At 42.9% G+C, this 16,353-nt stretch overlaps 1 protein-coding gene across 1 annotated transcript in view; it reads right to left on the reverse strand.

Annotated features, from left to right (window-relative positions):
• The window catches only part of T265_00782 (hypothetical protein), a gene marked incomplete at both ends in the record, with an annotated part of 45,945 nt that overhangs the window by 16,075 nt on the left and 13,517 nt on the right, over positions 1-16,353 (reverse strand). The window contains 5 exons of the mRNA XM_009164654.1: positions 1,394-1,543; positions 6,117-6,196; positions 9,509-9,620; positions 13,199-13,623; positions 15,185-15,344. Coding sequence (XP_009162918.1) covers positions 1,394-1,543; positions 6,117-6,196; positions 9,509-9,620; positions 13,199-13,623; positions 15,185-15,344 — 927 coding nt within the window. The remainder of the gene's footprint in view (positions 1-1,393; positions 1,544-6,116; positions 6,197-9,508; positions 9,621-13,198; positions 13,624-15,184; positions 15,345-16,353) is intronic.

Raw genomic sequence — 16,353 nt, forward strand, 5'->3', positions numbered from 1 at the left:
CCTGAGTGAATGTTTGGAGGTGTAGGCACCTCGGAATGATTGTGTTAAGCTAGCACTAAGTCCCTCCCCCATCCACCTTTATTCTTTTCTTTACAATAAGGCTTTCAAATAAGTCATGGCTGTACGGCAGTGAAGCATTGGTGTTGAGCACTGATGTCATGCTGTCGTTGATGATGATGATGAACGACCATCATACCATTTTTTGGTAAACACCTTGCACTTACACAGTACAGAGCCATGCCCCAGAATATGAAGTCTCCAAACACGTCTCTCGTAATTCGTGAAGCACTAGGGACTGTCGAGAGTCTCACATCAACCCCGAAGAAAGTATGTCCGATGAAGTCAGTGTACTACTTTTAAAGGCTTGAATAATGCTCACTCAATAAGGCCAATTTTGGTGTCAGGATGGTATATCACTACACCTCAAGGGGCGCGCTCACTAGGCTGCAGTACCGGTTGTGTTTTGCATGGTTGAGAGAGGGCCTCTGGTGCCTTTCAGGCTTTAGACTACCGATGCCTAAGAATTGTTCGTGGTGTTAGATGGCTGTTGGATAAACGTAACAAGTTAATGAGAAAACCGGTATTTGTTTGTGCAGTGGGGAATTCAATCGCGTAAAACACACCCACCCATCCACACAAGTTGCAGTAGGTCAGCTATGTCCAATGTCGCTACACTTGCCATATCATCGTCTACCGAGAGGAGTGTTGTTATCCGCTGGGCGGTACTGACTGAGATGGACGCTGTGTGACTCAGTAGAAATGCATAAAATGAATTGGAAGATGAAATCCTTCGTGACCATCTCTGCTCTTGGTAGGAGTAGCTTCGAGATATAACGGTTAATCGGCGTTAGCGTTACCAGTTTCCTTCGATTAGCTGAATGCGTACAAGTCCGCATTCACACCGCTTCCTTGTTCCACCTTGGGGCTTTTGTAGGAAAAGCAGTAAAGCAATAGCGTTATTGGGTATTGGATATTGTCAGTCAACAGCTCTGTGCTTTGTTCGTGCGCGCTAGTTCCAGTTGAAACAAGAGGTGCGAAAGCGGTGGCTTGGTGCATGGGCATGGAGGAAGTTAGGCAAGTTAGGCTTCGCCTCTGTAGGCTCAGTTTGTCTTAAGCATTATAGCCTGACGAGCAATAGGCGCTGTTGGCAAGACACTTAGAAACAACTAAAAACCAAATCCAATGGCATGAATATCTGGTTTTGTGAGGCAAGACAAAATGGCAGAACTGCACGCAGTCAAACATGAAAAAAGGTACTCATACTATCCTATTTAATACATTCTCCTCTTTTCTCACAACACCTTGATTTGTGTGGTGCTAATTCTGATGTTAGACTGGTATATATATATATATATATATATATATATATGCACATGGGATTAAAATGACTCACATCGACTGTGAAATGACCGTGGAGTCCACTTCAGAACCATCAACAACAACCAAACGAAGGTTGCCTGTAGTTGAGCACATAATGAGCGATTCGCGTCGCATAGTAAGGTTTCGTTGCGTCGGCGACCGGTGATGATCCGAAACCTTCGAACTGTCGAAATTGATTAAAAATATTAATCAAACCTAATTAGCGCGTTATGTGCGGAAACTGATTTTCAGGAAGTTATCAGATCCATAACAAATAGAAAGAGAAAACGAGATTAGTTCCACTGTTCCGTTATGTCCACTGAGACACCTTTGGCTGTAGACGAATATTCATAATACATATATTCCTGGGAATGATAGCGTACTTCGCTCGACACCAAATCGACCTAAACGGTACCCGTCGAAATATCGGTATGCGCCAAGCGCCAGAGATAGCTTCAAAAAATTCAAATAAATTGTTGTATATCCGCAATATGCGGTTCACACCTACTAAGTGCAGCTTAGATCATCCATAGGAAACAATCGGGGCGAGTAAATAAGTCAACTTGCACAGCAAAGGGTCAGGCACCGTCTGCGATTCCTAACTGCATTAAAAATGGTACGCCAAACAACAAACCCTACACGGTGGCTGTGACGCATGGCAATGGAATTGAACTTTCAAAAGCTACGACGTGTCCCTGATGAATCAAAACAGACGGGCAATGGAGTTCAGAATACCAGTCCAGACTTTCGAGTCCCATCTAGGCATCCCGGGTCCAAGTGCTGGTAGCAAAGTATTCCAGTAGAATTTTTCCGCCAGAGGTATGATAGCTCCAGTGAACAATTAAACCTGGTGAGTTACGACAATATGAGCGTAGATTTGGCTGGTGTTTAGTTCGCTCACATACGCAACAAAATGCAACGTAAAGTTTTATTCCATTTGCAAGGTTTTGCAGCTAAGAGCATTGTGCGGCCGAGGAGCCCCGTGAGATTCCTCGTCATTCTTCCTACTTTCACTTTTTACTCAGAAATAAACAAGCCTATCAAGCTGATGACTCATGCGTTGTAATACTAATTGGATTCTTTGGTAGTGATCGTTCGACAGTGTGACCCATCGACGTTTTCTTAGTTACAACTCTCTCGTTGACTGAACAGGAAACACTGTAAATCTACTGAATACCACGGTAGAATGCACTAAACAATCACCGTAAAAGAAGTTGAGAGTTTGATTTGTAGCCCTGACCTCAAATCAAGATGGAGTACCAGCGACCAGAACAATGAATGACTCAAGAAGTGAGTGAATGCAGCTCGCGTCATTCGATCCATTTGTGGAACGACATTGTGGTAAGCTTACTGAGCACTTCTTCACAGAACTGATGTGATCATGGTTGCAAAACTTAGCAAACCAGGACACATCAATCGGAAGATGGAGAAGCAAACGTAGATATCTAATGTGAGGTATTCTACACTGTTGAAGATACAGGACATATCGAGGTATAGTGAAGTAAAAACTCATGTTTTCAGATAGAGGATGTTTCGTGCAGAGAAAGATCAAACGGTGGTTCGCACCGCCTGGAGACGAACGTAAATGATCGGGTATTTTACTGAAGTATTGACACTGCATTCACTGAATGGTTCTGCCTGTTGGTTATTGGACAAGTTTTCTTATTCCTGCATTATATTCTGGCATCGTTTTGGGAGTGACCTTCAACTTGGTCCCGGATGGTGTTTCTCACAAAGATTGGGTACTATACACCAAAACGGTTGGTAAGGTGCGTCATAGAAACATAAAATTAAGGTTGCTGAAGAGCAGCAACTGAAACAACCAGTCAAACATCTGCACATTGCACAGTCCGATTTGGGGCACCTCGCGCCGAAGATTACTGAATTACTTGGCGAGCTTTATTCATCGAATTAGGCTTCATTGCAAAACGACATAGAATGGAGAATGAACGATCAAGAGACGATGCACTACAAATGGTTCCGGTCAAATCGGTTTATGGTGTCTGCGAGTTTTTGGTTTAGAGGACCTACCCTACCAACAGTTGGCAGGGTCACGCACCTCCAAAAAATCCAGCAGACTGTGAAATGACCGTGGAGTCCACTTCAGAACCATCAACAACAACCAAACGAAGGTTGCCTGTAGTTGAGCACATAATGAGCGATTCGCGTCGCATAGTAAGGTTTCGTTGCGTCGGCGACCGGTGATGATCCGAAACCTTCGAACTGTCGAAATTGATTAAAAATATTAATCAAACCTAATTAGCGCGTTATGTGCGGAAACTGATTTTCAGGAAGTTATCAGATCCATAACAAATAGAAAGAGAAAACGAGATTAGTTCCACTGTTCCGTTATGTCCACTGAGACACCTTTGGCTGTAGACGAATATTCATAATACATATATTCCTGGGAATGATAGCGTACTTCGCTCGACACCAAATCGACCTAAACGGTACCCGTCGAAATATCGGTATGCGCCAAGCGCCAGAGATAGCTTCAAAAAATTCAAATAAATTGTTGTATATCCGCAATATGCGGTTCACACCTACTAAGTGCAGCTTAGATCATCCATAGGAAACAATCGGGGCGAGTAAATAAGTCAACTTGCACAGCAAAGGGTCAGGCACCGTCTGCGATTCCTAACTGCATTAAAAATGGTACGCCAAACAACAAACCCTACACGGTGGCTGTGACGCATGGCAATGGAATTGAACTTTCAAAAGCTACGACGTGTCCCTGATGAATCAAAACAGACGGGCAATGGAGTTCAGAATACCAGTCCAGACTTTCGAGTCCCATCTAGGCATCCCGGGTCCAAGTGCTGGTAGCAAAGTATTCCAGTAGAATTTTTCCGCCAGAGGTATGATAGCTCCAGTGAACAATTAAACCTGGTGAGTTACGACAATATGAGCGTAGATTTGGCTGGTGTTTAGTTCGCTCACATACGCAACAAAATGCAACGTAAAGTTTTATTCCATTTGCAAGGTTTTGCAGCTAAGAGCATTGTGCGGCCGAGGAGCCCCGTGAGATTCCTCGTCATTCTTCCTACTTTCACTTTTTACTCAGAAATAAACAAGCCTATCAAGCTGATGACTCATGCGTTGTAATACTAATTGGATTCTTTGGTAGTGATCGTTCGACAGTGTGACCCATCGACGTTTTCTTAGTTACAACTCTCTCGTTGACTGAACAGGAAACACTGTAAATCTACTGAATACCACGGTAGAATGCACTAAACAATCACCGTAAAAGAAGTTGAGAGTTTGATTTGTAGCCCTGACCTCAAATCAAGATGGAGTACCAGCGACCAGAACAATGAATGACTCAAGAAGTGAGTGAATGCAGCTCGCGTCATTCGATCCATTTGTGGAACGACATTGTGGTAAGCTTACTGAGCACTTCTTCACAGAACTGATGTGATCATGGTTGCAAAACTTAGCAAACCAGGACACATCAATCGGAAGATGGAGAAGCAAACGTAGATATCTAATGTGAGGTATTCTACACTGTTGAAGATACAGGACATATCGAGGTATAGTGAAGTAAAAACTCATGTTTTCAGATAGAGGATGTTTCGTGCAGAGAAAGATCAAACGGTGGTTCGCACCGCCTGGAGACGAACGTAAATGATCGGGTATTTTACTGAAGTATTGACACTGCATTCACTGAATGGTTCTGCCTGTTGGTTATTGGACAAGTTTTCTTATTCCTGCATTATATTCTGGCATCGTTTTGGGAGTGACCTTCAACTTGGTCCCGGATGGTGTTTCTCACAAAGATTGGGTACTATACACCAAAACGGTTGGTAAGGTGCGTCATAGAAACATAAAATTAAGGTTGCTGAAGAGCAGCAACTGAAACAACCAGTCAAACATCTGCACATTGCACAGTCCGATTTGGGGCACCTCGCGCCGAAGATTACTGAATTACTTGGCGAGCTTTATTCATCGAATTAGGCTTCATTGCAAAACGACATAGAATGGAGAATGAACGATCAAGAGACGATGCACTACAAATGGTTCCGGTCAAATCGGTTTATGGTGTCTGCGAGTTTTTGGTTTAGAGGACCTACCCTACCAACAGTTGGCAGGGTCACGCACCTCCAAAAAATCCAGCAATAATGAAACCTGTCATGAACCGGCAAATCTGCAGTCAGTAAATTTTGTACTAACCTTACCGTCCAGAACTAGGTAACGAAGTATGGGAAATACGCTATGGTATTTTCTAAGGACAAACGAGAAAACGGATAAAGGAGATGAGTAATGATTCCTGAAAAAACAAAAGCAACTTCTGTAGCAGGTGAAGAACACCCATATATCACACCTTTAATATTTTCGGTCGAACAACTCATAAACGAACACAACACGTCATTAATCCGCTACACTGCTGATGGCATGCTTTGAACGCGGATTGGGTGTAGTGAAAGCTCAGTCAGAAAGTGCGAAAGACGTACAGTTGTCACGGACAGTCCGTACAAACGACAAGCAATGATTGACAAAGTACGAAAAATATATGCCATATACGTCCTCCAGAAACAAGGACGATGATTGAATAAGCGACTGAAGATGTCTGTGCTAAGCGCTTTTTCTTCATCTTTTTTGAACAACAGAGCTTTTCCGATCAAATTAATGTGACTGTATGGCGCTCCAAGGGAAGGGCGACGACGAACGGTTACGGAAGATAAACTTCACGGAAACATTATCATAGTAAAGTCGACCACTGTATTCCAATAGAAGCGATTAAAAGGACGGAAACGTACTTTTCATCACGCTCTAAAGCAAACATGAAAGATGGTGGGGAAGATGACTCCGTTGGCTTCGCGACCGACTGATACCAATCCTGTGAGAATAAGAGAATGGATAGAAAATACAGGTCAAGAGTTTGAACATCTAGCTAAGGTTTTACTGACTTAAAAGCAAGGCGGTGAAAAATAATTCAAAGTCAGGAGCCTCACTCAGGCAGTGATCAAAACATGGACGTGAAGTCCACATTGCTCTATAACACAGATGGTATAGTCCATCGTCACTTGTTTCCTTGAAGGAACACATCTCGGTGACAAATAATGTGAACCTGCCTAGTCACCAACAACACTGCACCCTTCTCAGTGGAAAGGAGAACATTCGAAGCAGACAGATCATCTGAACTGAAGAGGTATCAACGCATGGTGGAGTTGGGATGCTTTTCACCTGGAAAAGCGATATGCTTACAATGTACCGCCAGTAGTTGGTAAATTTCTTGTTGCCGGTTGTTTGTGGTCTGCATTTACCTATATCGTCATCCTTGGCTGTAGGTCAACTGTCGCCTGAACAACAACGAAATAACCCAACACAGTCAGCAACGTCTCCATATACTGTCAACAATAGCGGTTTTTTATGGGGGGGGGGGGGAAGGTCACCAACAACACTGCACCCTTCTCAGTGGAAAGGAGAACATTCGAAGCAGACAGATCATCTGAACTGAAGAGGTATCAACGCATGGTGGAGTTGGGATGCTTTTCACCTGGAAAAGCGATATGCTTACAATGTACCGCCAGTAGTTGGTAAATTTCTTGTTGCCGGTTGTTTGTGGTCTGCATTTACCTATATCGTCATCCTTGGCTGTAGGTCAACTGTCGCCTGAACAACAACGAAATAACCCAACACAGTCAGCAACGTCTCCATATACTGTCAACAATAGCGGTTTTTTATGGGGGGGGGTAAGCATTCCATTGCTTCGAGGCATGTCCTCCACGAGAAAATGCACGTCAGATGGTCTGACCTTCAGTACCTCTGTAATAGCTTAAGCTTGTTGGGAATACCGGATCAGGAAAGTTGGGTGCATCAACTATAGCCCATCGACTGAAAAAAAAACAACGTACACATCACATTTTACGCCGTTTGAACTACTCAGTGTAAGAATACCATACCACACCATTGGTAGAGATACGACAACAGTGAACAATCAATTCCATACAAACCTTAAGGAAGAAAGTCTCAGTTGTGTCAGAAGGGAAAGCAAAAATTCACACAGTCCTAGGCGCGCACACCTTGGAAAACAGTGACACAGAGTGACACAGCATCAGTAAGATTGACGTAGAACCTTTTTGTACCAAGCCTAATACAAACTCCAGGACATAACGCGAAGCCGTATCAGATCGACCACGTGATAGGTGAATACGGTCTAGTGCTCAACAAACCTGGAGAGGACCTATAAGGTGAAGCCAAATGATTTTAAGAACTGAGGCATGATCCATTCACAAAACCGGAGTTCAAGCACCTGAGGTGTTGCTCGGACCGCAAAGCTACCTTAGACTCCCATCCGAACTAAAAATTAGAACATAGCCATGCAGTCTGTAACCATCATTTATACTGAACTCCTAGAACCTATTGCACAAAATACAATGGTTGCTCCTAGTGTCGGTGGGTGAAACTTGCCATGACCTCCTAACGTGAATTCTATCAGATAAATACGACAAAACAGAGAATTCCGAAAAGGAACGCCCACATTCATGGACGTTTTTGCATTTTACATGAACTGTTTACAAGAATTAGGAACAAATCACTGAGATATAGTCTCACAAGGTGAAACCTCCCCTCAAACGAAGGATGCGCTGTTAAGTGGTGCATTTCTCTGGTCAACACCCCGTTCCTACTCGTTCTTGAATTCGCGGATGAATGAGTTAGTGCGTTGATGCAGTGTTTTTAGGATGGACCACCAGGCAAACACAAATCACACTCCAAAGCGACGCGTTTTGTTCCAGACTGGTGTTGTTCATAGTCATTTTAGCGTCTCCTTCCAAGAGGGATAGGATATCTGTTTGCACGTACGTGTACGATTGCTTAACGGGTCAGGATCAGATGTGGTTTAGCTTGAACTTTGAGAATAGACACTTGCTTGTTACACAGTGTCTAAACTAATTTTTATTTGTGAGTTTGAAGGGTATTCTCGAGCTGATGAAGCCAGCCGATGAGCCAATAGTCTATGGGGTAAGGAAAAACGATTCCATTGATAGGAGAAATTATCACTACTATTCATGTGGCAAGTCACCACAGACGCGAAGGATTGTGCGAAATGAAAATTCCTGATGAAAGTATAGTCGGATATTGAAAGGCTTAGCCATGTTCGTGCTTTCATCTTTCCCAATACAACACAGAGCGATCGGAAATGTGACTTGAATCTCTCACCACACCACAAGTAAAATAGGAAAAGATTGTCTAACTTTTTCAGTAAAAGTCAATTGTGGGAAAGCGGGGCAACTCTCGAAGTGAAACCTCTAACAATTATAGTTATCAGGTACTCGGGATGAATACGGCTGAATGACAATGTCTTGTCGCTGAGCCCATCAGAACCGCAGTGTAGTCAGGATAGTAACAGTTCGAAGGCCTGGGAAAGCAAACTTCTCCATGAAAAATCAACATATTTGTTTAATCACATGAAAAAGACTAAAGGTGAATGCAGGTGAATGCATACATGGGCATTTAACATAAATCTAAAAAACCTTTTAAAATTTTTGGTCCTCCGATGGGTATCCCCCACTGAGAAGATTTACTGTGTAATTCGGGTACACTGTTACCTAGCCAGAACGAAATCAGGGAGACTTTCTTGTGTGTAACAATTAAGTTGTTGAATACGTTCCGTGTTTCCTAGAGCTTTTCGGCAAGGACGACCACAATGTGAAAGCACTATGTCAACGAGAAGAGGAATAGCCAATCACGTGCCAACACACACGGAAACGACAATGCTGGGTCGAAAGGACCAAAACAATAGAATAAGCCTGAAAATATTGGCAATATGCCTGAATATTGATAGTGCAGGTGAGTTCATTGGTTGTCGACCAAGTGGTTGTCGTTCGCCCAGCTTGGCAAACGTTCAGTCACCATGCGAGGATACATCATCAGTGGACACACTGACAACCAACTGCCACCTGGTGAAAATTTTACATTAGGGCATATCCTGTCGTACTATACTCATCAACATGGATACATTTGAGCATATTAACTGAGACTACGTTAACCCCACCTATGAAAGTTGCCTTTACTAGGGAGCGCAGTCTGTGCGCAAAGTTAAAAAAATAAGACCTTTCACATTGCACTTACGTGCCCGATGAAACCGGAGGAACAGGCTTTCGAGACAAACGAAGACGGCTGTTATAAAAAAAATTGGCAAACTCACCAGAGCGACGCCAGCTCCCCAATCACCAAAAGATAGCCGTTGTATCAACTTCAAATTGTGTAAACTCCATAGTTCCAAATGCTGATTCCGCAACAATATTGCGAGGTATTGCCTTCAAACGGAAGTGATTCATACAAAGACAGTCAGAAGCAGCTGATCATTGGAACCGCTCTATATTAGAAAGTTTCATTTCATTATTCGTTGCTCTGCACGTCGAGATATGATACCGAAACTACTGTATATCTATCATCTATGTGAAGTCATAAAGTTTATGTTAGGAACAGTTTGCTTGTGCAAGCTTCAGCCTCGCGTTCAACAAAACTATGGGAATTTCGACTAGCAAATGTGGAATTCTCAGAATTGGTGTAAATATGATGTAAATAAGTTAAGCTACGATAGCAACATTCGCGGCATTCAAGTAGGAAACAGGTGATCAGGATAATCATGAAGCTTAGGGGATTGGAATCCAAATACCATGAAGAAACGATACCGAAGGATGGTAATCAGTGTAGCAGAAAAGATCTGATTTTGTAAACCACAGAACGGACAGTGGGCGTTCTTCCTCCATAAAGGCCGTCTCACATAAATGACGCCGCACGCTACGGCTGACCGAAACGACGGGATAAAAGTATACCAGGCCAGAATTGGTTCGGTGAGTGGGATACTGGGAATCGATTGCCTGCTTGATTACCTTGACGGGCAAATTACTATGACGTGATGAATAGAGTGGTTGACGTTCAGGAAATACGAGTGGTGTCAAGTGTTCGGTACCATTAGTTGAGCTAATTTACCTCCAACATGCGGCTGCTACATGGTATCGTTCTTTAGAAATAACGGCGCAGCACACATGATATCATCACACGGGTAGGATAGGCAGCATTGTTGTCCATCAAATTTCCTCTCTGGACGCCGTGTATTCAGTTGCCACATGTATGGGAGAAAACAACGTAAGGTGTCGTCTGGTACTATTTTCTTGTACGGAAGTATTGTCTGAGTAATACCTATCAGAAAGAAACCGTTTTGACATTTCCCGAACTTCTACACTGAGTACAGCCGTTCCTCCTTGTAGGAACGCTCAAAGTAAGAAAAATTTTGAGGGAAATAATTTTGCGAGTCACTTTCTCTTGCGACCTAAATCCTCTATGTTAGCAAGATACTCCATTAGTTGAACGGGAACCGTTTCGCATCACAAATATGAACAAAACAACCAGCGTATTACTGGTTAACAGTTTCAATTGTGAGGTGGATATCACTTCACTTGTCAGACAATGTCAAGTGAAGCGGGTTCCATTGATCCAACGGACAAATTATAGTCCGTTTGTGGCCGAACGTTCCTCAAAAAAATAGCACAACTGTTCGTCTTTCGGGAAAAAAACGAAGGCTGTGCGCCTTAGCAAAGCGACCTAGAGATTATGAGTGCATACGCTGTTGACTGTCGTCAGGCTTGCCATGTAGTTCAGAACAAAAACGTCAACATGTAAATAAACAAACGCCCATGTACTCAAAGAAAACATGCTCCCGTAAGGAAAGGCTTCTTTCGTGATAAAATAACGGGACCACCTATGCCCTTCACAATTGCTCCATTCTCAGGTAGCAGAAATAAATTACCTTTAATCAGTAGATGAAAGCTCCCGTGAGAAATCGGTTAATAAACGGAGACCCATGTACTCAAAGAAAACATGCTCCCGTAAGGAAAGGCTTCTTTCGTGATAAAATAACGGGACCACCTATGCCCTTCACAATTGCTCCATTCTCAGGTAGCAGAAATAAATTACCTTTAATCAGTAGATGAAAGCTCCCGTGAGAAATCGGTTCCAGAATACACGAGAGCATCAAACAGATCACCCACCACTATGGCTTTAGATAATCGGGGATACAGACAGAAATAAGGGACACTAAATGTAAGGCCATTTGAACATATGGCACATTCACTGTATCACGGCTCAGATTTCTGACAATTTAGTGCGCTTTTTAAAGCGTCTCACGCTCTCACACTTGAAATAAAGTTCCATCTGGTTGCGACATAGGCAAATTAGCAATAGTAAATGGTTTGTGCGACTTTTATGTATGCTCCCAGACATTGAACTGCCACTGTGCCATGAGTAGATAGGCGGGATATTTGAAGAGGAGAAAGCTTGAAACTGATAAAGAAGTTATCGGTTCAAGAGGTTTTTTAACGTTCGGTGTATGTATTGCTGGACTACGTCAAGAAAACTAGTCATCTCCTAGTTAGTGTAGGGTAGTGACAGCCAACGTAGAAACACAAACTAAAAACTCACCCGTAGTGACTGACATGTGCGCATTCAATCGGACTTTCATATGAGGGGGTTGAAGCCGAATTAGTGCCTCGACGAACAGGTGTAATTTACCTCCAACATGCGGCTGCTACATGGTATCGTTCTTTAGAAATAACGGCGCAGCACACATGATATCATCACACGGGTAGGATAGGCAGCATTGTTGTCCATCAAATTTCCTCTCTGGACGCCGTGTATTCAGTTGCCACATGTATGGGAGAAAACAACGTAAGGTGTCGTCTGGTACTATTTTCTTGTACGGAAGTATTGTCTGAGTAATACCTATCAGAAAGAAACCGTTTTGACATTTCCCGAACTTCTACACTGAGTACAGCCGTTCCTCCTTGTAGGAACGCTCAAAGTAAGAAAAATTTTGAGGGAAATAATTTTGCGAGTCACTTTCTCTTGCGACCTAAATCCTCTATGTTAGCAAGATACTCCATTAGTTGAACGGGAACCGTTTCGCATCACAAATATGAACAAAACAACCAGCGTATTACTGGTTAACAGTTTCAATTGTGAGGTGGATATCACTTCACTTGTCAGACAATGTCAAGTGAAGCGGGTTCCATTGATCCAACGGACAAATTATAGTCCGTTTGTGGCCGAACGTTCCTCAAAAAAATAGCACAACTGTTCGTCTTTCGGGAAAAAAACGAAGGCTGTGCGCCTTAGCAAAGCGACCTAGAGATTATGAGTGCATACGCTGTTGACTGTCGTCAGGCTTGCCATGTAGTTCAGAACAAAAACGTCAACATGTAAATAAACGGAGACCCATGTACTCAAAGAAAACATGCTCCCGTAAGGAAAGGCTTCTTTCGTGATAAAATAACGGGACCACCTATGCCCTTCACAATTGCTCCATTCTCAGGTAGCAGAAATAAATTACCTTTAATCAGTAGATGAAAGCTCCCGTGAGAAATCGGTTCCAGAATACACGAGAGCATCAAACAGATCACCCACCACTATGGCTTTAGATAATCGGGGATACAGACAGAAATAAGGGACACTAAATGTAAGGCCATTTGAACATATGGCACATTCACTGTATCACGGCTCAGATTTCTGACAATTTAGTGCGCTTTTTAAAGCGTCTCACGCTCTCACACTTGAAATAAAGTTCCATCTGGTTGCGACATAGGCAAATTAGCAATAGTAAATGGTTTGTGCGACTTTTATGTATGCTCCCAGACATTGAACTGCCACTGTGCCATGAGTAGATAGGCGGGATATTTGAAGAGGAGAAAGCTTGAAACTGATAAAGAAGTTATCGGTTCAAGAGGTTTTTTAACGTTCGGTGTATGTATTGCTGGACTACGTCAAGAAAACTAGTCATCTCCTAGTTAGTGTAGGGTAGTGACAGCCAACGTAGAAACACAAACTAAAAACTCACCCGTAGTGACTGACATGTGCGCATTCAATCGGACTTTCATATGAGGGGGTTGAAGCCGAATTAGTGCCTCGACGAACAGGTGTGCCAGAAGCTGTGGTATCCATTGAAGTTGAGCGGATAGGAGTGATAAACCCAGTAATGAGATTGAGCAAAACCGTGAAATTCCGTCCTTCTTGTTGTGATTCATCCACTGAACTGTCCGCTGCAGCCGACGTCAGTCTTTCCCTGGGTTGCCAACCCTGAACAAATACACCCAGATTTAATCCATCCGATGCTGAAGCGCCATCGACATCCGGTGTCAGGGGTTCAACATCCGCCTGGCTGCAAAGGCCACCGGACGCCAGTGACACCCACTCAACACCAAGAACAGGCACGGACAAAACTTGATATTCACGCCACAGACACCCTGAATCCATATCCCATATCTAGTGGGTAGAAAGAACAAATAAACTGGAAAATGACACGGTTTGCGACAAATATCGAAGAATACACTTTACAAGAGGCGGTAGTCATCAGTACACTCCACATACGCATTCAAAAACATTCACACAGAAGGCCTCCACTTAACAAGTGACTGGCAAAAAATTTGATCCGCAAGTTTTGTTAATTCTGAAGGTCAGTTTCTATAAAACACAGGCAGTTTTTTTCTCCTATGCATTGAATTTGATATCCAATGTCTATTAAATACCGTCCTTCAATTTTGCAGTACAATATTTAATTGAAATGCTCTCCTGTGCCACTTCATGTGAAAAAATATATTGACAATCCGTTACTAAAATCTTGTACCTCTGAGCGAGGGAGAGAAATCAATCTTTCAAGTGTGATGTTGACTGGCCCCAAAGTATGATCTCTTGCAGAGAACGTCAATTGGTAATTGAACAGCACTTTACTGAAGTACTGCATTGACACGAGGAAGCAATGGACAACTTCTAGCGGCAACAGGCTGGTTTATCTAATACCAAAACAATCCAGCAGATAAATGTCATATACTGACAGTGTGTTTGGGACCACGAGTGTGTGATTTTGATAGTATTAGTCGGGATGTTGGATCTATATCGGTACAATTATCGCACCTCTGTACAGTGTCGCGCCTCCACAAATTAATTCCCCTCTCGCTCTTGCTTGCGTTAATTTCTGTACGTTGCTCCATACAGTCTTTCAGAATTTTCATGAACAGAAACTAGTGATAATTTGTCGTCTTTTACTCGCTGACAACAGTCTGTGAATTCTAGTATACAGCCTTCACCCAGTTTGCCTCGCATAATGCTTCTGGTAGCATATAACTCGGAAGTAGAATGCTATTTATCAAATGACTCGATTGTAACTTCAAAAGCGCCACGAATCCCGATTACTTACACATTCTAGAAGCACCAATGAAATCCAAAGAACGTAGTATAAAAGCTTAACATACGCGTTAAGCAATTGTACCAGCTACCACACAAAACAAGACACATGATACTTTCCCTCACAAGCCATCAAAAGAGATTGTTTGATGAATCCAGAAAGTAGGGGAGCACTGAAATCCCACCAGCCAAGTACTAATGGAAAAAACGGGCTAGGCAAGCAAAGCCAGGGTCCCACTACACAACTATGTATCGCCACCTCGAAAACGCCAAATTCACGAAACTAGCGAGTAAACTGGACAAGCGCATTAAGTGACTCAGACATCCAGATAGAGAGAAACGAATAAATACTTGAGAATACGCGGAAACGTGGGCATCCCGCATTTCGGCGGTCTCTGAAAGTACATAAAGGAATCATACTCCTACAGCCAACCATGACGCTACCAGAAAGAGTAATCTATATCATCCCAAAAGGATTATAGAGAAAAGTAGTGTCATATCAGTGAATTTCAGTTTTCAAAAAAAATGCAGTTGTTTTTTGGAAAATTGGTGGGCGTGAAAAATGACGATGAAAAGACGATAGTGTCGTTCAATATGCATGGACCTTATCACACGAGTGAAAAAAACGTTTTGCCACACTCACAAGAACACTTCCCCGTGTGTTTCCGACAGCAACAAGCGACTTATATCCAGTCACCGCAGCAAATGAACTGCTCAAGTGAGGAGGACAAACGCGACATACAGTTGGGTTGCTTTTGTTGGAGGTATATATGGATGACATCTGCAGACACAGTTTTCTGGATCTGTTAGTAGGTGAAGAGTAAAAAGGGATATATTAACGTGGTTACGAATTTTTGTGGTTTTACAAACAAGCCCGATTTGCTATCGATATGAAAAGGGGTCGGGTTAAGGAAGCTATACGCCAGAAATTTGAATATGTAACATACAGGTAAACCTCATTATTAGGAAAACCACTCAATAAGGAATTAATCAGTTCTGATTTCTCGTTTAGCCCAAAAAAGTGATACAGTGCGAAGCGCCATTGGATGCTGGAAGGTTGGACCTTGAGTTCTTCGGCGGTCGCTCATTACAGAATAGAACTAACACGGAGAATCCCCCAAATACCACGACTGCCGTGTTGTTGTACTGCGCTCCGCCCAAAAAGAACCATGTGCAACAACTGGAGTTATCTGTCCTAAAGTAACTACTAGGCTGGGCGGCGGGGAGCACAGCTCCACGAAGGCCACTTCATTTTGACGACCACTCGGTTGTCAAAGTAAACTGACAACATGTGTCAAAGGCGTTTAGTGGAGTTGAACTGAGGCAACATTTATCTACTTGCTACAAGATGCCGGTAGCAACACAACGTTAATTCACACGTACTGCATGTTATAGGATGTTCCTGGAATTCATATCCCGGGAGATTTGTGGCACCATCTAGCATGAATAAAAGCATCGAGTTCGAAAGAGACCTCCGACAAGATTAAGCTTGTCTAACAGAAGAGACTTGAAAGCAGCAGATACATCTATTAGACATGTAGTCAAAGTTCATTGTAGGTTGAAGAACGACCGGTTCCGCCCTAAGATTCCCTTTCTGGATCGGAAATTTTCCGTATATCCTGGGAAACTCGTCGAAAGCAGGCCCATCAAATGGAGTTGAATAGAAACGGGGATATATGAAATCCTGGGCGCGACAAAATCGATATTGCGAAAAACGAAAACGATTGTGTATACTGTGGTGTGCCTCCACTGATTTTCCGAAAAAGTGACCCGTGGATGCCGACACATTCAGAGGGAAAACTGCAGAAGGGT

Source organism: Opisthorchis viverrini (assembly GCF_000715545.1).
Source record: "Opisthorchis viverrini unplaced genomic scaffold opera_v5_8, whole genome shotgun sequence".
Taxonomy (NCBI): Eukaryota; Metazoa; Platyhelminthes; class Trematoda; order Opisthorchiida; family Opisthorchiidae; genus Opisthorchis; species Opisthorchis viverrini.